Source organism: Ranitomeya variabilis, chromosome 6 (genome assembly GCF_051348905.1).
Source record: "Ranitomeya variabilis isolate aRanVar5 chromosome 6, aRanVar5.hap1, whole genome shotgun sequence".
NCBI classification, from domain to species: Eukaryota; Metazoa; Chordata; class Amphibia; order Anura; family Dendrobatidae; genus Ranitomeya; species Ranitomeya variabilis.
Window position 1 is genome coordinate 11,318,229 of NC_135237.1, and position 24,729 is coordinate 11,342,957.

At 45.9% G+C, this 24,729-nt stretch overlaps 1 protein-coding gene across 1 annotated transcript in view; it reads left to right on the top strand.

Moving 5' to 3' along the window:
* The window catches only part of LOC143781305 (uncharacterized), a 74,888-nt gene that overhangs the window by 46,626 nt on the left and 3,533 nt on the right, over window positions 1-24,729 (top strand). Inside the window, exon 2 of the mRNA XM_077267847.1 lies at window positions 12,976-13,069. Within this exon, the coding sequence (XP_077123962.1) occupies window positions 13,021-13,069 (49 nt within the window). The 5' untranslated portion in view covers window positions 12,976-13,020. The remainder of the gene's footprint in view (window positions 1-12,975; window positions 13,070-24,729) is intronic.

The following is a 24,729-nucleotide window of genomic DNA, read 5'->3' on the forward strand; positions in this document are numbered from 1 at the left end:
AGCGCTGTAATGGCGGCGGTTTTGGCGGTAAATGGCAATGCACAGTCTTTACAATAAGTCACAGTCCAAGCACAATAAATCACAGTTCCAAGGCACACATGACCTGATTCTTCAGGCTTAAGTAGATCCTGTTCGTGACGCCAAGTTGTAGCGCCCCCACTGTCGCAGGGCCGAGGGGTACCCGGTACCGGGCCTCTGAGTCTCTGTTCTGGGGTTGTCACGGTGGCTAGGCCCGGTCCGTGACCCTGCTGAGGGGCGTACAATGAAAGTGGAGGGATGGTGATGATATTGTGGTGGTGCAGTGCAGGTCGCAGTAAATAACGAGGACACCAGGTTGCAGTCTCTTTACCTCTTTACTGAAGGTCCCAGGATCCTCAGTCCGGAATACGGTTAACCGGGCTGCGCAAGTCCGGCCGGTCCGATGGCACCTCCAGAGTTCCCTTTTAAGGTGGAAATCTGTGCCTACCTTCTAGCGCTTGTGTGTTGTGGTCCTCCCCTGCTGTGCTTACGGGATAGTCCCCACAACTGTTGTGTCTGTTTCTGAAGTTCCCTCACAACTCGATTCTGATGTTCTTCTTCGTCCCCCAGATTGTATGGCTAGGACGCACCCGTATGACGGGTAGGCTCGGAGCTCTTCCTGGACCCTAGTGTCGCCCTTCTCCTGTTGTTGCCCCCTATGTCTTCGTAGGTGATTTGTGTGAGACAGCCCGCCTATAACTGACTGTCCTGCCGTAAGTTTGAAGTTAGGCCTGGAGCTCTATACTTCCTCGGCGTTCCAGCCACCGGCTGCGCGCCTCAGTAGGATGTTGCCTCGTCTTACAGCATGACTCCTACTGGTGTTTCTCCTTGTTGCGTTGATCTCGTTTCTCACTCAGCACAATAAACCTCGCTTCTTATCCTTTCTTGGGGTACCGCCGCTATCTCGTGCAGGCGCGGTCCCGTAACGTTCTCTCTGTTCACTAGGCCTCTGCCAGGATTCCACCCCTGACAGGGACCCCCTAAGTCTCTCCCCGCAACACCCTCTGCCACAGGGTGTTGCCTGTTCAATTCCCAGTCAACTTCTGTCTAACTTCCTATCCAACCCCCAGTTTTACCAGATTGTGAGGAGTGGCCTAATACATAGCACCCTTAGCTCCCCCTGGAGGCCAGACTGTGAAGTGTATTGGTGTCTGTGATACCTGGTCAGAAGAACCGTAGCCCCCCTTAGCGGCGGAGCATCAGTACTGCAGCGACAAGGACTCTGGGGCGCTGCATATACAATCATGAATTTATCAAGATAATTCCGGAAGATATCATGCATGAAGGACTGAAAAACAGATGGAGCATTAGAGAGCCTGAATGGCATCACAAGGTATTCAAAATGGCCTTCGGGCATATTAAACGCAGTTTTCCATTCGTCACCCTGCTTAATACGAACAAGATTATATGCCCCTCGAAGGTCAATCTTAGTAAACCAACTAGCCCCCTTAATCCTAGCAAACAAATCAGAAAGCAAAGGCAAAGGGTATTGAAATTTGACCGTGATCTTATTCAAGAGGCGATAATCAATACAGGGTCTCAAGGAGCCATCCTTCTTGGCAACAAAAAAAATCCCGCTCCCAATGGTGAAGAAGATGGCCGAATATGCCCCTTCTCCAAAGACTCCTTAACATAACTCCACATGGCGGTATGTTCAGGCACAGACAGGTTGAAAAGTCGGCCCTTAGGGAACTTACAGCCTGGAATCAAGTCAATAGCACAATCACAGTTCGTGTGCGGTGGAAGAGAACTGGACTTGGGCTCATCAAATACATCCTGAAAATCAGACAAAAACTCTGGAATTTCAGAAGAGGGAGGAGCGGAGATTGACATCAAAGGAACGTCATTATGAACCCCCTGACAACCCCGACTAGTCACACACAGATTTCCAATCTAACACCGGATTATGTACCTGTAACCATGGAAAACCCAGCACAATAGCATCATGCAAATTATGCAACACCAGAAAACGACAATCTTCCTGATGGGCTGGCGCCATGCACATGGTTACCTGTGTCCAAAACTGGGGTTTATTTTTAGCCAAAGGTGTAGCATCAATGCCCCTTAAAGGAATGGGGTTCAGAAAAGACTGCAAGGGGAAACCACAACGCCTGGCAAATTCAAAGTCCATTAAGTTCAAGGCAGCGCCTGAATCCACAAACTCCATGACAGAAAATGACGACAATGAGCAGATCAAGGTCACAGATAGCAGAAATTTAGGTTGTACAGTACTGATGGTAACTGAACTAGCGATTCTCTTAGTCCGCTTAGGGCAGACCGAAATGACATGAGAAGCATCGCCACAGTAGAAACACAACCTATTCTGACGTCTGAATCCCCGTTGTTCTGCTCTAGACAGAATCCTATCACACTGCAGGTATCTGCTCTGAGGACAACGCCACAGTGCGCACAGTTCTGCGCTCCCGCAAGCGCCGATCTATCTGAATGGCCAGAGACATAGAATCACTCAGACCAATAGGCGTGGGAAACCCCACCATAACATCTTTAATAGATTCAGAAAGACCCTTTCTGAAAATTGCCGCCAAGGCATCCTCATTCTATTTAGTCAGCACAGACCATTTTCTAAATTTCTGACAATACAATTCTGCGGCTTCTTGACCCTGAGAGAGGGCCAACAAGGTCTTCTCCACATAATCCACAGAATTAGGTTCATCATACAATAACCCTAGAGCCTGAAAAAAGGTGTCTACATTAAGCAAGGCCGGATTCCCAGATTCCAGGGAAAATGCCCAATCCTGAGGATCGCCACGCAGCAGGGAGATGACAATTTTAACCTGCTGAATGGGATCACCAGAGGAACGAGGTTTCAGAGCAAAAAACAGTTTACAGTTATTTTTAAAACTCAAAAATTTAGACCTGTCCCCAAAAAACAAATCCGGAGTAGGAATCCTAGGCTCTAAAACCGGAGTCTGAACAATATAATCGGAAATGCCCTGTACCCTAGCAGCAAGTTGGTCTACACGAGAAGCCAATCCCTGAACATCCATGCTAGCACAAAACTCCTCAGTCACCCAGAGGTAAAGAGGGAAGGAAAGACAAAACAGACAACAGAAAAAAAAATGGCTCAGCACTTTTCTTCCCTTCTTCTGAGATGCGTTTAACTCATTGTTGGCCAGTTGTACTGTTATGATCCGGTGACCCTGGAGCCGCATGAGACTATCTCTGGAGTAGGTGGAACCTGTACTGACCGCAACCCTAAACTGTCACCGCAACTAGAAGTAGCCGTGGGGTGTACCTAACACGGCCTAGACACCTCAACACAGCCGGAGAACTAAATAACCCTAAAGATGGAAATGGGAATTCTATCTTGCCTCAGAGCAGAGCCCCAAAGGATAGACAGCCCCCCACAAATATTGACTGTGCGTTTAAGAGGAAGGACGTACGCAGGCAGAAAAACAGGATTTAGCAAAAGAGGCACTTCTAGCTAAATAGAAAAGGATAGGACAGAATTCTAAGCGGTCAGTATTAAAATCCTAAAAAATAACCACAGCAGAAAATACTATAATCTACATCTAACTAAAGACATAGAATGTATATCTGCATCTCCAGAGATTCCAGCATGACAGGAAAATCAAAACAAAGTCTAAGCTGGACAAAAACACAATAAATTGCACTGAACAGTAAAGCAAACTGCAAGAGTGCTGCAGGAACAAAAAACCAGACACTTATCTTAGCTGAATTGATAGCAGGGCATGAGGAGCCAGACAGAGATGCAATCCCTCCAAGAACAATTGACAACTGGCAGGGACTACTGGATACTACACACCTAAATACCTAATAGAGCTGAAATCAGCAGAAACAACTGCCCTGGATTCAACCCAGAGACAACTGCATTACCACTAACAACCACCGGAGGGAGCCCAAGAGCAGAATTCACAACAGGGATGTGCTGCAGAAGACCAGAGAAGATGGAAGTCTGCAGAGATGGCTGTGGATGAGAAAACTCATCATGGGGTCTGGCCAAAATGAAGAAAAAGAGAATGACTCCAGAGATGATGTCATCTATAAGGTACCTGGATGTAAATGTTATTTGTGATACTGACTAATTATCATGCTTTTATTTGTTAGGAGCATTAAAGGGGATGTCCATGTTTGTGATGAGTCTGCAGTCATTCTATGTGACTGCAGACTTCTGAATTCTCACAGTGTGCACTACAGGCTGTCAGGATTCTCTCGTGCTGGCCATTTATATACATGCGGTCACGTGCTGACTAGACATGTGTGACTAGACATGACCGTCCACCGGCAAGGGAGAATCCTGAGGGTATGTGCACACGTTGCGGATTTTGCTGCCGATCCGCAGTGTTTCTGCAGCTGCAGGTCTGCAGCAGTTTCCCATGAGTTTACAGTTCAGTGTAAACCTATGGGAAACCGAAAACGCTGTGCACATGCTGCGGAAAAAACGCGTGGGAACGCAGCGGTTTACATTCCGCAGCATGTCACTTCTTTGTGCGGAATCACGGCGATTCTGCACACATAGGAATGCATTGAACCGCTCACTTCCCGCATGGGGCTGTGCCCGCGATGCGGGAAGTAAGCGGATCATGTGCGGATGGTACTTGGGGTGGAGGAGAGGAGACTCTCCTCCAGGCCCTGGGAACCATATTTGTGTAAAAAAAAAAGAATTAAAATAAAAAATAATGATATACTCACCTCTCAGCGCTGCATGCGGCCGTCCGGTCGCAGGGTTGCTATGCGAGCAGGACCTGCGATGACGTCACAGTCACATGACTGTGACGTCACAAAGGTCCTTCTCGCACAGCATCTTTGGAACCAGACCGCAGCGTGCAGCGCTGAGGAGATCGGGACGTCAGAGGGTGAGTATAACCATTTTTTTTATTATTTTTAACATTACTATTGATGCTGCATATTGCTGCATATGCAGCATCAATAGTATAGGAGTAATCCCGCAGCGGAAACCGCGAAACAAACCGCGATATATCTGCAGGGATAACCGCAGTGGTTTTGCCCTGCAGATTTATCAAATCCGCTGCGGGAGAACCCGCAGTGTCACATGTAGGGGTAGCTGTGATTGCAGTGCAGACTAAAAATAAGTGTTAGTCTTGGTCATGCTAGTTTCCAGGGCAGAGTTGGGAAAACCTGCTCTGGATTTTTGTATTTTGAAACAGACTGTAGGATGGTAGTCGTACAGTCCGTTTCATTCCAGGCCCGGATTTTCCATGTGGCTGAAGGCCACAGATCCCAGTTAAAATCTCTGCAGTAAAGGGTTTAGGTGTGTCAGGTCCAGTGTCAGGCTGAGTGTCAGTCTGGTGTGTGCTAGAGGGCAGAGCAGTTGGCTCTGCAGTACTCCATCTATGTGAACCAAAACAGACCAGCGGAGCCAAGCAGCCAAGGCAGCTCAGGGGCCTGGCACCCACAGCATACACAGCGGTGCAGTCGCCCACGGCAACTGGTATCGGAGGTGAACTGTCCTATGCATGAAGGAGGACTAGCGAGTTTACTGGCTGCAAACTTGAGGGCATGGTTCCAGGCTGCAATTCGGAGGATACTGGGTTCTGGATACTGGGTATTGGATCTTTCCGCAGCATTCGACACTGTGGATCATCAGCTCCTCCTCACTATGCTCAGCTCCATCGGCCTCAAGGACACCGTTCTCTCTTGGTTTTCCTCCTATCTCTCTGACCGATCCTTCACTGTATGTTTTGCTGGTTCCTCCTCCTCTCACCTTCCCCTTACTGTTGGGGTTCCTCAAGGATCAGTCCTAGGCCCCCTCCTCTTCTCTTTGTATACTGCCCCTATTGGACAAACAATCAGTAGATTTGGTTTCCAGTACCATCTCTATGCTGATGACACCCAATTATACACCTCTTCTCCTGCTTTCACTCCGACCTTCTTAGAAAACACCAGTGATTGTGGAGCACCCCCACACCGCCGCTGGGCCGAGGGGTACCCGGCACCGGGTCTCTGAGTCTCTGTTCTGGGGTTGTCACGGTGGCTAGACCCGGTCCGTGGCCCTGCCGGTCAGTGGGGGACGTCCGGTGCAATGAGTGGTGATAGTGGTGCAGTTGTGGGGTGCAGGTCGCGGTAAATAACGAGGACACCAGGTTGCAGTCTCTTTACCTCTTTACTGAAGATCTCTGGGTCCTCAGTCCAGAATACGGTTCACCAGGCTGCGCAAGTCCGGCCGGTCCAATGGCACCTCCAGAGTTCCCTTCACAGGTGGAAATCTGTGTCTTCCTGCTTGCGCTATGTGTTGCGGTCCTTCCCTGCTGTGCTTACGGAAAGTCCCCACAACTGTTGTGTCTGTTTCTTAAGTTCCCTCACAACTCGATTAGATGATGTTCTGCTAATCCTCCGTCCCTCCCTGATGTTCTGGTTGGGACGGCACCCGTTTGACGGGTAGGCTCGGAGCTCTTCCGGGACCCTAGAGTCGCCCCTCTCCACATGTTGCCCCCCAAGACTGCATAGGTGATTTGTGTGAGACAGCCCGCCTTAGACTGACTTTCCTGCCGCTGTTTAGAGTATTGCTTGAAGCTGAATGGTATAATACTCTCTCGGCGTTCCGGCCACCGGTTGTGCGCCTCAGTAGGATGTTGCCTCGGTCTTACAGCACGACTCCTACTGGTATTCTCCTATCGCTTTGATCTCGTTTCTCACTCAGCACAATCTATCTCGCTTCTGATCCTTCCTTGGGCACCGCCGCTATGCTGAGCAGGCACGGTCCCGTTACGTTCGCTCAATTTGCCAAGCCTCTGTCAGGATCCCACCCCTGACAGAGACCCTACTGTCTCTTCCCCCACAACACCCTCTGCCACAAGGTGTTGTCTGGTCTAATCCAGTCAGCTTTCTCTCCTAACTTCCTGCCTGACCCCCAGTTTACCCACAATGGTGGGGAGTGGTCTAGTGAATAGAACCCTTAGCTCCCCCTGGAGGCCCGGCTGTGAAATGTATTGGTGTCTGTGATACCTGGTCAGATGAACTCCTTCAGAGCCATCAGACATACCATAGCTCCCCTTAGCGGCGGAGCCACAGTACTGCAACGACCAGGACTCTGGGGCGCTGCAATTGTCTTACCACTGTCTCAAACATCATGTCCTCCCTCTATCTGAAACTGAACCTGTCAAAAACAGAACTCCTCGTGTTCTCTCCCTCTACTAACCTACCTTTGCCTGACATTGCCATCTCCGTGTGCGGTTCAATCATTACTCCAAAGCAACATGCCCGCTGCCTTGGGGTCATCCTTGATTCCGAGCTTTCATTCACCCCCCACATCCGATCACTGGCTCGCTCTTCTTATCTGCATCTCAAAAACATTTCTAGAATTCGCCCTTTTCTTACTTTCGACTCTGCAAAAACTCTTACTGTTTCTCTTATTCATTCCCGTCTGGACTATTATAACTCTCTACTAATCGGTCTCCCTCTTACCAAACTCTCCCCGCTCCAATCTGTCCTGAATGCTGCTGCCAGGATCATATTCCTCACCAACCGTTACACCGATGCCTCTACCTTGTGCCAGTCATTACACTGGCTACCCATCCACTCCAGAATCCAGTACAAAACTACTACCCTCATCCACAAAGCACTCCATGGCTCAGCACCACCCTACATCTCCTCTCTGGTCTCAGTCTACCACCCTACCCGTGCCCTCCGCTCCGCTAATGACCTTAGGTTAGCATCCTCAATAATCAGAACCTCCCACTCCCGTCTCCAAGACTTTACACGTGCTGCGCCGATTCTTTGGAATGCACTACCTAGGTTAATACGATTAATCCCCAATCCCCACAGTTTTAAGCGTGCCCTAAAAACGCATTTGTTCAGACTGGCCTACCGCCTCAATGCATTAACCTAACTATCCCTGTGTGGCCTATTAAAAATAGAAAAAAACAAACAAACACATAATCAGGTTCCTCGCATCGTGTTCTCATACACTTTATGCAGTTAATAGCCCTCTGTGTCTGTACTGCTACATACTTAGGCTGTTAACTGGTTCATGCAGCTTTACATGAACACCCGAGCCTTACACTATGGCTGGTCCAAATAACTAAAGCAATTGTTACCATCCACCTCTCGTGTCTCCCCTTTTCCTCATAGTTTGTAGCTTGCGAGCAGCAGGGCCCTCATTCCTCCTGGTATCTGTTTTGAACTGTGATTTCTGTTATGCTGTAATGTCTATTGTCTGTACAAGTCCCCTCTATAAGTTGTAAAGCGCTGCGGAATATGTTGGCGCTATATAAATAAAAATTATTATTATTATTATTTGTAGTGTTTGAATTGGACATTAATGCTGTGAAGTAGCCGCATTAAAGAGACTTTGGCTATGTGCACAGGTTTTTTTCACGTTTTTTCGCAATAAAAATGCTATAAAAACTCATTAAAAACGCATGCATTATGCATCCTATCATTTAGAATGCATTCTGCATGTATTGTGCACATGATGCGTTTTTTTTCCGCAAAAAAACGCATCGCGGTAAAAAAAGCAGCATGTTCATTAACCCCTTAATCCCATATGACGTACTATCCCGTCAAGGTGACCTGGGACTTAATTCCCAGTGACGGGATAGTACGTCATAGCCGATCGGCCGCGCTCACGGGGGGAGCGCGGCCGATCGCGGCCGGGTGTCAGCTGACTATCGCAGCTGACATCCGGCACTATGTGCCAGGAGCAGTCACGGACCGTCCCCGGCACATTAACCCCCGGCACACCGCGATCAAACATGATCGTGGTGTGCCGGCGGTACAGGGAAGCATCGCGCAGGGAGGGGGCTCCCTGCGGGCTTCCCTGAGACGATCGGTACAAGGGAATGTACTCACCTTGTACCGAGCGTCTCCTCCCTGCAGGCCCCGGATCCAAAATGGTCGCGGGGCTGCATCCAGGTCCTGCAGGGAGTACTTCCGGGTCCGGAGCAGGCTGCAGATGAAAGCTGCAGCCTGCAGCGATGTGAGTGAGAGCGCCGATCTGATAGTGTGCACAGCACTCTATCAGATCGGCGATCTGTGATGTCCCCCCCCCCGGGACAAAATAAAAAAGTTTAAAAAAAAATTTCCACATGTGTAAAAAAAAAAAAAAAAAAATTCCTAAATAAAGAAAAAAAGAAATATTATTCCCATAAATACATTTCTTTATCTAAAAAAAAAACAAACAAAACAATAAAAGTACACATATTTAGTATCGCCGCGTCCGTAACGACCCAACCTATAAAACTGCCCCACTAGTTAACCCCTTCAGTGAACACCGTAAGAAAAAAAAAAAACGAGCCAAAAAACGCTTTATTATCATACCGCCGAACAAAAAGTGAAATAACACGCGATCAAAAAGATGGATATAAATAACCATGGTACCGCTGAAAACGTCATCTTGTCCCGCAAAAAACGAGCCACCTTATAGCATCATAACCAAAAAAATAAAAAAGTTATAGTCCTCAGAATAAAGCGATGCCAAAATAATAATTTTTTCTATAAAATAGTTTTTATCGTATAAAAGCGCCAAAACATAAAAAAATGATATAAATGAGATATCGCTGTAATCGTACTGACCCGAAGAATAAAACTGCTTTATCAATTTTACCAAACGCGGAACGGTATAAACGCCTCCCCCAAAAGAAATTCATGAATAGCTGGTTTTTGGTCATTCTGCCTCACAAAAATCGGAATAAAAAGTGATCAAAAACTGTCACATGTCTGAAAATGTTACCAACAAAAACATCAACTCGTTCTGCAAAAAACAAGATCTCACATGACTCTGTGGACCAAAATACGGAAAAATTATAGGTCTCAAAATATGGAGACGCAAAAACTTTTTTGCTATAAAAAGCGTCTTTTAGTGTGTGACAGCTGCCAATCATAAAAATCCGCTATAAAAAATGCTATAAAAGTAAATCAAACCCCCCTTCATCACCCCCTTAATTAGGGAAAAATAATAAAATTTAAAAAATGTATTTATTTCCATTTTCCCGTTAGGGTTAGGGCTAGGGTTAGGGTTAGGGTTGGGGCTAGGGTTGGAGCTAAAGTTAGGGTGGGGCTAAAGTTAGGGATAGGGTTGGGGCTAAAGTTAGGGTTGGGGCTAAAGTTAGGGTTAGGGTTTGGATTACATTTACGGTTGGGATTAGGGTTGAAATTAGAATTAGGGGTGTGTCAGGGTTAGGGGTGTGGTTAGGGTTACAGTTGGGATTAGGGGTGTGTTTGGATTAGTTTCAGGTAGAATTGGGGAGTTTCCACTGTTTAGGCACATCATGGGCTCTCCAAACGCGACATGGCGTCCGATCTCAATTCCAGCCAATTCTGCGTTGAAAAAGTAAAACAGTGCTCCTTCCCTTCCGAGCTCTCCCGTGCGCCCAAACAGGGGTTTACCACAACATATGGGGCATCAGCGTACTCGGGACAAATTGGACAACAACTTTTGGGGTCCAAGTTCTCTTGTTATCTCTGGGAAAATAAAAATTTGGGGGGCTAAAAATCATTTTTGTGGGAAAAAAAGGATTTTTTATTTTCACAGCACTGCATTGTAAACTGTAGTGAAACACTTGGGGGTTCAAAGCTCTCAAAACACATCAAGATAAGTTCCTCAGGAGGTCTAGTTTCCAATATGGGGTCACATGTGGGGGGGTTGTACTGTTTGGGTACATCAGGGGCTCTGCAAATGCAACGTGACGCCTGCAGACCAATCCATCTAAGTCTGCATTCCAAATGGCGCTCCTTCCCTTCCGAGCTCTGCCATGCGCCCAAACAGTGGTTCCCCCCACATATGGGGTATCAGCGTACTCAGGACAAATTGGACAACAACTTTTTGAGTCCAATTTATCCTGTTACCCTTGTGAAAATAAAAAACTGGGGGCTAAAAAATCATTTTTCTGAAAAATAAAAAGAATTTTTATTTTCACGGCTCTGCGTTATAAACTGTAGTGAAACACTTGGGGGTTCAAAGCTCTCAAAACACATCAAGATAAGTTCCCTAGGGGGTCTACTTTCCAAAATGGTGTCACTTGCGGGGGGTTTTAATGTTTAGGCACATCAGGGGCTCTCCAAACGCGACATGGTGTCCCATCTCAATTCCAGTCAATTTTGCATTGAAAAGTCAAATGGCGCTCCTTCCCTTCCGAGCTCTGCTATGCGCCCAAACAGTGGTTTACCCCCACATATGGGGTATCGTTATACTCAGGACAAATTGAACAACAACTTTTGTGGTCTAATTTCTTCTCTTACCCTTGGGAAAATAAAAAATTGGGGGCGAAAAGATCATTTTTGTGAAAAAATATGATTTTTTATTTTTACGGCTCTGCATTATAAACTTCTGTGAAGCACTTGGTGGGTCAAAGTGCTCACCACACATCTAGATAAGTTCCTTAGGGGGTCTACTTTCCAATATGGTGTCACTTGTGGGGGGTTTCAATGTTTAGGCACATCAGGGGCTCTCCAAACGCAACATGGCGTCCCATCTCAATTCCAGTCAATTTTGCATTGAAAAGTCAAATGGCGCTCCTTCCCTTCCGAGCTCTGCCATGCGCCCAAACAGTGGTTTACACCCACATATTGGGTATCGGCGTACTCAGGACAAATTGTACAACATCTTTTGGGGTCCATTTTCTCCTGTTAACCTTGGTAAAATAAAACAAATTGGAGCTGAAGTAAATTTTGTGTGAAAAAAAGTTAAATGTTCATTTTTATTTAAACATTCCAAAAATTCCTGTGAAACACCTGAAGGGTTAATAAACTTCTTGAATGTGGTTTTGAGCACCTTGAGGGGTGCAGTTTTTAGAATGGTGTCACACTTGGGTATTTTCTGTCATATAGACCCCTCAAAATGACTTCAAATGAGATGTGGTCCCTAAAAAAAAAATGGTGTTGTAAAAATGAGAAATTGCTGGTCAACTTTTAACCCTTATAACTCCCTAACAAAAAAAAATTTTGGTTCCAAAATTGTGCTGATGTAAAGTAGACATGTGGGAAATGTTACCTATTAAGTATTTTGTGTGACATATCTCTGTGATTTAAGGGCATAAAAATTCAAAGTTGGAAAATTGTGAAATTTTCAAAAACATTTTTGCCAAATTTCCATTTTTTTCACAAATAAACACAAGTTATATCGAATAAATTTTACCACTAACATGAAGTACAATATCTCACGAGAAAACAATGTTAGAATCGCCAAGATCCGTTGAAGCGTTCCAGAGTTATAACCTCATAAAGGGACAGTGGTCAGAATTGTAAAAATTGGCCCGGTCATTAACGTGCAAACCACCCTCGGGGCTTAAGGGGTTAATTTTGCGGATTTTCTGCGTTTTTCCCGCTATTCTATGCATTTGGCAAAAAAACAAAAATGAAAAACAACCATATCCCTCACCTGTGAGGAAAAAACAAAAGCAACAAAAAAAATCCTTGGTCCTTAAAGTGTTAAATAGGCCCTGGCCTATTCTCACATCAGATCTAGATCTGAAGGATCCTCTGACCACAGGATCCTCTTCTGGTTATCACACAGCAATATCCACGTCTGACCTCCCGGCGTGGAGTCACATTACATGGAAGGAAACACGGACGCAGTCACCAGATCCTGGTTTCTTTGATCCTGAGTAAAAACTTTCTAGACGCTTTTGGCACGGGGTCCTCAGCTATGAATAAATTGACAACTGGGCGTTCAAATTATATTTATTAAAAGGGCATGTCCATACACTTACCCTGTGAACTGATTGGACTGTGCCGAGACACCCCCTCACCTGGTAACACCCAGCTGTCAATATATTCACACATTATCAGTAGGAATAACAGAGGAACGGTACAACGCCGAGATATAAAGCGAGATGCTCCAGAATCATATAATGGAGACTATGAGGATCTACTAAAGCCGTCATGTCCGGAGAGCTGATGGCGCCTCTTTACTGATCTTCTCTGGTCATCTAGAACTTTCCACGTGACTTTTCCTTAGGTCTTTTTATTGTGTTACTTTTCCTTCTGTTTGTGATTTTTCCATTATTTCTTTCACAGATCTGATATCTGGGTGGAAAATTTGAAAATAATACTATAGCCATAATGGAGATAGAAAAGCGTGATGAGCGGTGCACAGAGGACGATCCTACAGGTAACCACCCCGGTGGAGAGCCACCATTAAAAAAAGCAGACGAGTAACATTCTCCGAACCAGACAGTTCTGGGACAGAGGTTTTATGCTTTGTGTTTCCTCAGCTATTGATTCCCCCGTTCAGACAGTACAGGTGACATCTGGAGATAATGTGATGGCGCTATATGTGATAACACCGCTGTGCATCTGTAATATGGGTGTAAGATACAGCGGGAACATGGAGGTGGAATAGGAACAGGGTCCGGGCTTTACCTTAGAGAGGCGTAGCTAATTGAGTTCCTGGTTTTCACTAGAGCTCCTGATGGTGGAGTCATGCTTGAGCTGCTGATAGCGGCCGGGTACCACTCCAGGGCAGTCCCTGTACTGCAGCTGCTAACCCCAAGGGTCACACACACTGACACGGTCTCTGGCTCTGCTCAGACTACGCCAGTTCTGGACACTCGGGATGAATGACTCTGACAAGGAGTCACTGACAGGGCTGAATTTGGAGACTGGTATAGCTGTCCAGACTCATGGATCTCAGGAATAGGTTTAGGCCCTGGACACACACGGACTAAGGGAGTAGCTTCTGGCACTGGTCACACATGGACTAGGGAAGCAGGTTCAGGAACTGGTCACACATGGACCAGGGGAGCAGGTTCAGGAACTGACCACACACAGACCAGGGGAGAAGGTTCAGGAACTGGCCACACATGGACCAGGGGAACAGGTTCCTGCAATGGCTGAACTAGGACCAGAGGGTCGGGTTCAGTCACTGCCACACACAGACTAGTAGAGCATGTTAAGGAAGTAAAAGCAGAAGGACCAAGGGAGCAGGTTGAGGCACTGGACGCACAAGGACCAGGGTTTCAGGTTCAGGCACTGGCCTCAGTGGGTTGATGGGATGCCGCTTCAGGCTCTTGCTGCACAAGGACCAGGGGTTTGAGTTCAGGCATTGACCACACACATACCAGGAGAGCAGGTTGAGGAACTGGCTGCACAAGGACCAAGGGAGCAGGTTCAGGCACTGGCTGCACAAGAACCAGGGTTTTCGGTTTCAGGCACTGGCCAAACATGAACTAGGGAAAACATGTTTAGGAACTAGCAACACATGGACCAGGGAAGCAGGTTCGGCCACTGGGCCACACAAAGACCAGGGGTTTGGGTTCAGGACTTAGCCACACAAGAACCAGTGGACATAACATGTGTCCACGTCTCGGTCGTTAAGTGGACAATCCCAGTAAGTGCATTGGTAAGAGCATGGGTGATATTCCTGGACATGTGCTGGTAGAAGGAGGAGATGCCACACCAGGAGAAATAGTGGCAGCTGGGGACCGAGTATCAAGGGAAAGCTGCCGCCATGAGTCTGCGGAAATCCTTTTTGTCTACAAGCTTAAAAGGCAATATTTCCATGGCAACCAGCCTGCAAATGTGCACTTTTAGCATTTGGGCCCATAGGTGGGTGGCTGAGAATTTTTCTTTTTCGTTTCAAGGCCTGGGGTAGGGACAGCTGAATGCTGTGCTTGGACATGGAATTAGTAACACCTGATAATGGTGCCTCAGAATGTGCAATAACAGGCGTAGGGTGGGAGGTATCTGCAACAGTGTCATGGACATGGGATTGGCCATCACCTAGCACAGGGGAAGAGGCAGTGGTGTCACCCATTGGCACCAGTTTTAAACCCAATCGTTCGTCCCACCGAGTCAGGTGCTTAGATGACATGTGCCTAATCATGCTGGTGGTGCTTAGGCTCTTAGTGGTCAGGCCCTTGCTGATCTTGGCATTACACAGGTTGTAAATTACCACTGTTTTGTTATGGAACTCTCTTTAAAAAAGTACCAGACTGGAGATCATCTAACTCTTTGCAGGAGAAGTTCACAAGTGTCGGCGGAATAATTTCCTGCCTTCTTCCCCTGGTCACCCTACTACCTGTTCCTGCCTGTTTCTGTACTGCCGATCTGTCCCCTTCAGTTCTGCTGGCCTTGCCCTGCATGCCAGCTTCCCAGGTAGGGTCAGTGCCTTTGTCATCCACCACTTCGTCTTCCACCGCCGCGTGCTGCCCTGGTCCTCCTGAATTGGTAACTTGGCAACAACCTGACTTATCGACAACTGTGTCTTATCATCATCTACCTCCTTAGACAAAATTTGCCATTCCCCACCATCATGGTCTTGTGGCCTTGGCTGCTCTAAGTTTTTTGCATCACTAAGCAGCATGTCCTCATGTCCCTCTTGGATCATGCAGGGTGAGAAGAAACAATCAATAATTGATGATTTAAAGAGCTCCTCAGAGTGTCCTAGTGTGAGATTACAGGTCTCCAGGGACTCGACATGGTGGGAGGAAGGAGGATCAGGATGAGGATTAAGTGATCCAGACTCTTGGGTGGTGAGACTGGACTATGAGGAAGACTGGGTGGTGCTGGCAAACATGTTGGAAGCATTATCTGCTACCCATCCGACCACCTGCTCACCTTGGTGTGGCTACAGAAGTGGTGTCTCTTGCCTCCCTGCAAAATGGGACAGGATGCTATGTGTCGTGGGTGGGCGTGTTGCTTGTGCTTCAGCAACAGGCGCAGTCGCACCTTATCCACGTCCTCGCCGCCTGCATGCACCATCATCAGCACTTCCTGTCCCTTACCACATGCCTAATTACTAGGATCTGGAAATCAAGTTTCCTTGATTAATTGAAGCTACGTTTTTTAATAAAATAAAATTTGGTTACCTGTACCAGGCCAACCGTTTTTGTTTTATTTCAGGCCACCATAACTTCACACAAAGTATATTTAAACGGCATGGATGACAGTAGTCATTTTTTAGAATAAAAATTGTGAACTGTAGCAGGTCAAGCGGTTTCTAAAAATATTAAACCACCACAATTTTACACAAAAGCTCATTAAACTATATAGAAGACAATACAGTCAATATACAGGTGACAGTTCACACCTCTGTACATATCACACTCCGCTGACAATCTTGTATCTGTTGGGCAGGGTGCATCAGTAGTGGGACAGTATTGTTCAGTGTGGAATAAATGGTGTAAGGTCGCTTCTGTGTAATGATTGATTGTATTGGGCTCACCTGTCAAGGTGGAATCCTTAAGCTATACAGTGGATATAAAAAATCTTCACACCCCTATTAAAATGGCAGGAAAAAAATCCTACCAAGAAAGTGACTGGGCCAATCCAGAACTTCCATCTTCTTCTGGTGAAGCCATTCTTATGGTGATTTGGAGGTCGCTTAGGGTCCTTGTTGTGCTGAAAGGTGAAATTCCTCTACGTCTTCAGCTTTTTAGCCCAGGCCTGAAGGTTTTGATGTAAACTTAACTGATATTTGGCATTGATCCTAATTCCCTCCTATACACGTACAAAAAATAAAAGACTTGAAGCTCTCACATTTTTTGGCGATACATAGCACTGACTACCAGGCTATTAAATCTATCTGTAATAAAAATTTACCAATATTGTATCAAGATGAAACATTGGCTAACATACTGTCTTCAGGAGCCAGACATTCTGCTCATTAGGAGATACGTTATCTCCAGGTTTTTCCAGTTGTCCCTCTCCCGCTCACAAATCCTGGTTATCTTTCATAGGTAACTTTAGATGTGGCTCATCCAAATGTGCAATATGCAAACTTATGGTCGAAGCCCAGTCTTTTTCATCTTGCAACAAGAGGATGCAATATAGTATTGATTCCTTCCTCAACTGTAACACCACACAAGTGATTAATTTAGCTGAATGCAAATTATGTGCTAAACAATACGCGGGCTGCACCACAAGAAAGCATATGTCACAGGAAGCAATGGGAAAACAGGAGATGAGGAACCTGGGTCCCTGAACTGCCCCTCAGACTAGGGTGAGGCCTGCCTTTCATTAACTCGGGGGTACCCTTGATGGTAGGGAGGCCAGAGTCACCAACCTGCCCCTATCTCCTGTCCAGCCCTGAGCTAAACCCCCAACCCCCCACCCCAGGAGGTGAACAGTAATGGAAACCACAGATAAAGAAAGACAGGGAATAAAGTAAACTGCACCACAAAGCATCCTATCAGGAAGACAGAATATGTGGGTGAGGGGAACACAAATCCAATAGAGAAATGAACAAACAACAAAGTATACTTCACCAAACTCCTGAATAAAGACTAGAGTATCAACAGCTACACCAACACAGGGCCGGTATGCAAGATACTCGCAAATGCTATAGTCGGCATCCAGGAATGTTCTGTGCCATACTAAGAGGGTGAAGGCCTTCCCAGCAGCCTCAGCCACTAATCAAACAGTTACCTCCTGCCAAGCTGAACATCAGTGAACAAACCACCACCGACGCCCAAACTCGGGCTGAGCAACAGGAAGGTCTAAGACTGCACAACAGACTCCCCAGTGTGAACAGAGTCTGAAGCCGGCATGGCAGCGTGAGGTCAGATTATCAGAACGTATTTATGACATATCATCCACCTCTATAAAAATGAAAAGATCACTGTCAGGGCTATCCAGGCATTTCCTAGACACACACCAGGGAGATGTATCCTCCCTGATGTTCACAGTCATAGAAAGGGTCAATTGTCCATCATGAGGAGGTACCGTATATACTTGAGTATAAGCCGAGATTTTCAGCCCATTTTCTTAGGCTGAAAGTGCCCCTCTCGGCTTATACTTGAATCATTGTCCCAGGGGGTCGGCGGGGGAGCAGCATCATTCTCACCCCCTCCTGACGCAGTCTCTGAAGGTCCCTTCTCAGATGGTCTCCGGCGCCGGCAGCTCTTCCTGTGTTCAGTTATTCATTAACGTAATGAATATGGATGCGACTCCACTCCCATAGGCGTGGAGTGCATATTCATTACTTTAATGAGCGGTATCACATGACTGCTGAATACAGGAAGATGCCGCCGGCGATGGAGAGACCATCGGAGAAGCAGAAACTGTGCCAGGAGGGTGAGTATGACGAGGGAGGGTGAGCCATGTGATAGTCACCTGTCGCCGCTCCACCGCCGCGCTGTGTCTTCCGCATCCTCTGGCCGTGACGTTCAGGTCAGAGGGCGCGATTACGTGTTTAGTACGTACCCTCTGCCTGAACAGTCACCCGGAATAGACAGCGGCGCACGTCAGTGGATCGGGGACAGGTGAATATCGCAAGTGCAGGGGGACTGAGCCAGTGGTGACTTATTCAATGGTTCATCTTATTCTATGAAGTAACTTATGGAGCCATTATTAACCTTTGTGCATCATTATATGGGGCATATTCTATGGGGCAACTTATGGGGCCCATCAACCTTTATGGAGCAGCATATAGGGCATATTTTAATATGGAGCATCTTATGGGGTCATTATTAACCTTTTATGCAGCATTATATGGGGCGTATTTTGTATGGAGCATCTTATGGGGCCATTATTAACCTTTATGCAGGATTATATGGGGCATATTTTAATATGGAGCATCTTATAGGGCCCATCATGAACTGTATGGAGCATTATATGGGGCTCCTGATTCAATATGGATATTCAAAAACATTTATCCTACTGATGTCTCAATTAATTTTACTTTTATTGGTATCTATTTTTATTTTTGAAATTTACCGGTAGCTGCTGAATTTTCCACCCTAGGCTTATACTCGAGTCATTAAGTTTTCCAATTTTTTTGTGGCAAAATTAGGGGTCTCGGCTTATACTCGGGTCGGCTTATATTCAAGTATATACGGTAATTGAAAAAAAAAAAAAGCGCTTCTCAAATGTGAATCACACTGGATCCTAAAACGTGAAACCAGATTTCCCAAAAGGTTAAATTATACAACGGATCTGCTATATTTACTTTGACAGCATCAATTTCCATCCACACATAAACAAAAAATATTTTATAATTTTTCTTTCTTCCTTTTTCTTTTCCTTTAGTATTTGCCCTGCTCATAAGCATCCGCCCTTATATATCGTCAACTTATTATTTTTTACAAATGTATTACATCTAATGATTTATTATACGTGACTGATGTACAGCAAGACCCTCTCAATCATAAAATAAACAGCAGTTAAGGCACAATCCTCCCGTATATAATCTGGTGACGTTCATACATTGCTTCATTGCTGTTTCTATGTACTTAGTGAATATTTCCATCACTTCTAATCTGGCTTATGACCAGTGCCACTAATAGTGCCATAATCATTAACCCCTTCATGACCCAGCCTATTTTGGCCTTAATGACCTGGCCGTTTTTTGCAATTCTGACCAGTGTCCCTTTATGAGGTAATAACTCCGGAACGCTTCAACGGATCCTAGCGATTCTGAGACTGTTTTTTCGTGACACATTGGGCTTCATGTTAGTGGTAAATTTAGGTCGATAATTTTTGTGTTTATTTGTGAAAATTAGGAAAGTTTTGCAATTTTCTAATTTTGAATTTTTATTCTGTTAAACCAGAGAGTTATGTGACACAAAATAGTTAATAAATAACGTTTCCCACATGTCCACTTTACATTAGCACAATTTTGGAAACAACATTTTTTTTTGCTAGGAAGTTATAAGGGTTAAAATTTGACCAGTGATTTCTCATTTTTACAACGAAATTTACAAAACCATTTTTTTTAGGGACCACCTCACATTTGAAGAAAGTTTGAGGGGTCTATATGGCTGAAAATACCCAAAAGTGACACCATTCTAAAAACTGCACCCCTCAAGGTGCTCAAAACCACATTCAAGAAGTTTATTAACCCTTCAGGTGCTTCACAGCAGCAGAAGCAACATGGAAGGAAAAAATGAACATTTAACTTTTTAGTCACGAAAAAGATCTTTTAGCAACAAGTTTTTTATTTTTCCAAGGGTAAAAAGAGAAACTGGACCACAAATGTTATTGTACAATTTGTCCTGAGTACACCGATACCCCATATGTGGGGGTAATCACTGTTTGGGCACACGGCAAGGCTCGGAAGGGGAGGCGTGCCATTTGACTTTTTCAATGAAAAATTGGCTCCAATCTTCAGCGGACACCATGTCGCGTTTGGAGAGCCCCTGTGTGCCTAAACATTGGAGCTCCCCCACATATGACCCCATTTTGGAAACTAGATCTCCCATGGATGAGCGGTGACCACCTTAAACCCCCAAGTGCTTCACAGAAGTTTATAACACAGAGCCGTGAAATCCTTTTTCTTTCCTCAAAAATTATTTTTTAGCCCTCAATTTTATATTTTCACAAGAGTAACAGGAGCAATTGGACCCCAAAAGTTGTTGTCCAGTTTGTCCGGAGTACGCCGATACCCCATATGTGGGGGGGAACCACTGTTGGGCACACGTGGGGGCTCGTAAGTGAAGTAGTGACAGTTTGGTATGCAGACTTTGATGGAATGGTCTGCGGGCATCATGTTACGTTTGCAGAGCCCCTGATGTGCCTAAACAGTAAGAAACTCCCCACAATTGACCCCATTTTGGAAACTAGACCCCCCAAGGAACTTATCTAGATGTGTGGTGAGCAATTTGAACCCCCAATTGCTTCACAGAAGTTTATAACGCAGAGCCGTGAAAATAAAAAATCCGTTTTCTTTCCTCACAAATTATGTTTTAGCAAGCAATTTTTTTTATTTTCGCAAGGGTAGCAGGAGAAATTGGACACCAATAGTTGTTGTCCTGTTTGTCCTGAGTATGCTGGTACCCCATATGTGAGGGTAAACCACTGTTTGCGCGCATGTCAGGGCTCGGAAGGGAGGGAGAACCATTTGACTTTTTGAACGCAAGATTGGCTGGAATCAATGGTGGCGCCATGTTGCGTTTGGAGACCCCTGATGTGCCTAAACAGTGGAAACCCCTCAATTCTAACTCCAACACTAACCGCATCACACCCCTAACCCTAATCCCAACTCTAGCCATAACCCTAACCACAAGCCTAATCTTAACCCTATTTCCAACCCTAGCCCTAATTCCAACCCTAACTCTTATTCCAACCCTAACCTTAAGTCTATGTGCCCACGTTGCTGGTTCGTGTGAGATTTTTCTGCACCATTTTTGAAAAATCCGCAGGTAAAATGCACTGCGTTTTACCTGCAGATTTACCGCAGATTTCCAGTGTTTTTTATGCAGATTCCTATTGAGGAACAGGTGTAAAACGCTGACGTGCTGCGGGAAATACAATGCAGCGTTTCCGCGCTGTATTTTCCGCACCATGGGCACAGCGGATTTGGTTTTCCATAGGTTTACATGGTACTGTAAACCTGATGGAAAACTGCTACGAATCTGCAGCGGCCAATCCGCCGCGAATCCGCAGCCAAATCCGCACCATGTGCACATAGCCTAATTCTAACCCTAATTCTAACCCTAGCCCTAACTCTAACCCTAACCCTAGTTCTATCCCTAACCCTAGTTCTAACCCTAACCCTAGTGGAAAAATAAATGTATTTTCTATATTTTATTATTGTCCCTACCTATGGGGGTGATAAAGGGGGGTTAATTTGCTATTTTTTTTAATTTGGTCACAGTGATCAAAATGTACCTGGAACGAATCTGCCGGCCAGCAGATTCGGTGGGCGCACTGCGCAAGCGCCTGCCATTTTGGAAGATGGCGGTGCCCATGGAGCAGACGGACACACACAGGGAGGCTCGGTAAGTATGAGGGGGTAGATCGGAGCATGGGGGTGGGATCGGAGCACGGGGGAGCGGACAGGAGGATGGGGGGAGCGGACAGGAGGACAGGGGAGCGGACAGGGGGACGGAGGAGAGTGGAGCACAGAACGGAGGACTGGGGAGGCGATTGGTGGGGGGGGGGGGCAGATCAGGGTATCCAGCCATGGCCGATGATGATGATGCAGCATCGGCCATGGCTGAATTGTAATATTTCACCATCACCAGTTTTCATAGGTGAAATATTACAAATCGCTCTGATTGGCTGTTTCACTTTCAACAGCCAATCAGAGCGATCGTAGCCACGGGGGGGTGAAGCCACCCCCCCTGGGCTGAAGTACCACTCCCCCTGTCCCTGCAGATCGGTTGAAATTGGAGTTAACCCTTTCACTCGATCTGCAGGGACGCGATCCCTCCATGATGCCACATAGGCGTCATAGGTCGGATTGGCACCGACTTTCATGATTCCTATGTGGCGTCACAGGTCGGGAAGGGGTTAATATTAGTGATGAGCGAGTATACTTGTTGCTCGGGTGGTCTCCGAGTATTTGTTAGTGCTTGGAGATTTAGTTTTTGTTGATGCGGCTGCATGATTTACATCTGCTAGCCAGCCTGAGTACATGTGGGGGTTGCCTGGTTGCTAGGGAATCCCCACATGTAATTAGGCTGTCTATCAGTCGCAAATCATGCAGCTGCTGTGACTAAAACTAAATCTCCGAGCACTAACAAATACTCGGAGATCACCCGAGCGTGCTCTGGAAAACCCGAGCAACGAGTATACTCGCTCATCACTAATTAATATACATATGATGTTACCGCTAGCTTCTCACCTAATGAGATTTGTCTCGGTTGGTGTTAATCATTAGGTTACTGGGCTTCCGTGCATGTTATGTTTCATTTCCTGCGTAATCCCTGGACAGCCCCTTCATTTGGACACAAAAGCCCTGTTTAGACAATGCCCAAACATCGTGATTTTATTTTTACCTTATGATATATGGGTTTTGCTGTAAATACAGTTTCTTGAGATGTTTTCGATATTTTTCCATTGGGGGCCATATCGTCACTAATTCAGTTATGAACATTATGCACTTCACAGATGTTTTTTCACCACATCTACTGTTCGGATATAGTATCCTACATGCATTGTCTGCCCCCACACACACTTTCCCCCTTTTCTCTGTTCAATTGAGTTTTCTCCTCTGAGCACAGCCCTATATATAGACTGATTGAAATACAATTTGGAAGACAACATCTGTCTACTTGCACCACATGTTCCATTTGTCCTTTCCTTTTCCTGTTTGCTATATATGCATCTCATTCGGACACCTTTATTGTCAGGACTAACTGCGTTATAGTTTGAAACGTGTAACTCTTGTCCTTTTATCCTCCCCCCTCTTCCTATGTTTTCCTACCCTTCTTCCTTCAATTTTGTATGTTTTTTTTTTCTTTAATTTTTAATATTTCCAATTGAAAGTCATGTTTTAATTCCACACTATCAAGCGGTTGCTGGAACCCTCTTGTTTTTACTGTCATAATCCAGTCCATCATGACTAAAACCCCAGCTGTAGAAGAGAAGCTCCAAAGCACATGCTTCCTCCACCATGCCTCACCGTGGGGATGGTGATTATATAGTGATGCATGGTGAGACATGACACAAACCAAACCTTTCAGAATAGAAAGTTCCAGGGCTGTGCTGTTCCGCTCTGTATGCTGCAGAGCTGGTAGCAGCAGATTGAGGGTGGTGGTGCTGAGTGTTGGATCCCCATTGATCTGATCTTGATGACTTTTACTAAGGATAAGTCATTAGAAATGCTAAAGGAAAAATAAAGTGGTTCCTTTTTATTATCTACATTTCAAAGTCCACCACCTTCATCAGGCTATAACAACAATGCAAGGAGGAGCGCACACGTTCAGATTGATCTCTCCCAACTGTAAGACGCTTCTCACTGTAGTGCTTCTCACGGCTCCCTGGACTAGACAGGGCAAACCTAGTTTGTACCTCCTTACAGGAAGTGTCCGCACTGAGCGTGGAGGCTTCTCCCACTATTTCAATGGCAGCCTCTTGAGGGGGGGCTGAATGTGTAACGTCCTTATGCACACATCAGCCAGTAGATGGCAGCAGCGTGTACCGCACAATTCACATTAATCAGTCTGCAGTGTGCGCACATACACTGCATTATAGATATTACTGCAAGCTCGCTGCCTTGGTGTAATCCTTGACACTGAGCTCTCCTTGAAACCACATATCCAAGCACTTTCCACTTCCTGCCGCCTTCAACTCAAAAATATTTCCTGGATCCGTACATTTGTCAACCAAGAATCTACAAAAACCCTAGTCCATTCCCTTTTCATCTCTCGCCTTGACTACTGTAACCTCCTGCTCTGTGGCCTCCCCTCTAACACTCTCGCACCCCTCCAATCTATTCTAAACTCTGCTGCCCGACTAATCCACCTGTCCCCCCGCTATTCCCCGGCCTCTCCCCTCTGTCAATCCCTTCACTAGCTCCCCATTACCCAAAGACTCCAGTTCAAAACCCTAACCATGGCATACAAAGCCATCCACAACCTGTCTCCTCCATACATCTTTGACCTCGTCTCCCGGTACTTACCTACACGCAACCTCCGATCCTCACAAGATCTCCTTCTATATTCTCCTCTCATCTCCTCTTCCCACAATTGAATACAAGATTTCTCTCGCGCATCACCCCTACTCTGGAACTCTCTACCACAATGTCACAGGTTCCTTCTCCGGTATCACACAATCAACAGAGCAAGAGAATAGTGAACAATTCCAGAACCTTTATTTAGGCAAAAACACGAAAGGTCCATATAATCCACCACACTGAGGATACAGCAGTCCAGAACACGAATGCAGTTCAGTAACAGGATAAAAGTCCAACAATCCAGCATACAGAGGATAAAAAATGGTCCATATGCTTCCCCTTCTCTCTTACATGCTGTCTTCTTCACTTCATGGTTCCAAACAAGACTGATCTATGTCTGACCTCCCCATTCACAGGTTAGAGGGGTGGGTCGCAGGGGCTCATTGTTTCAACAAGCTAGGTCAACATGTCATTAGCATATTAGCAAACAA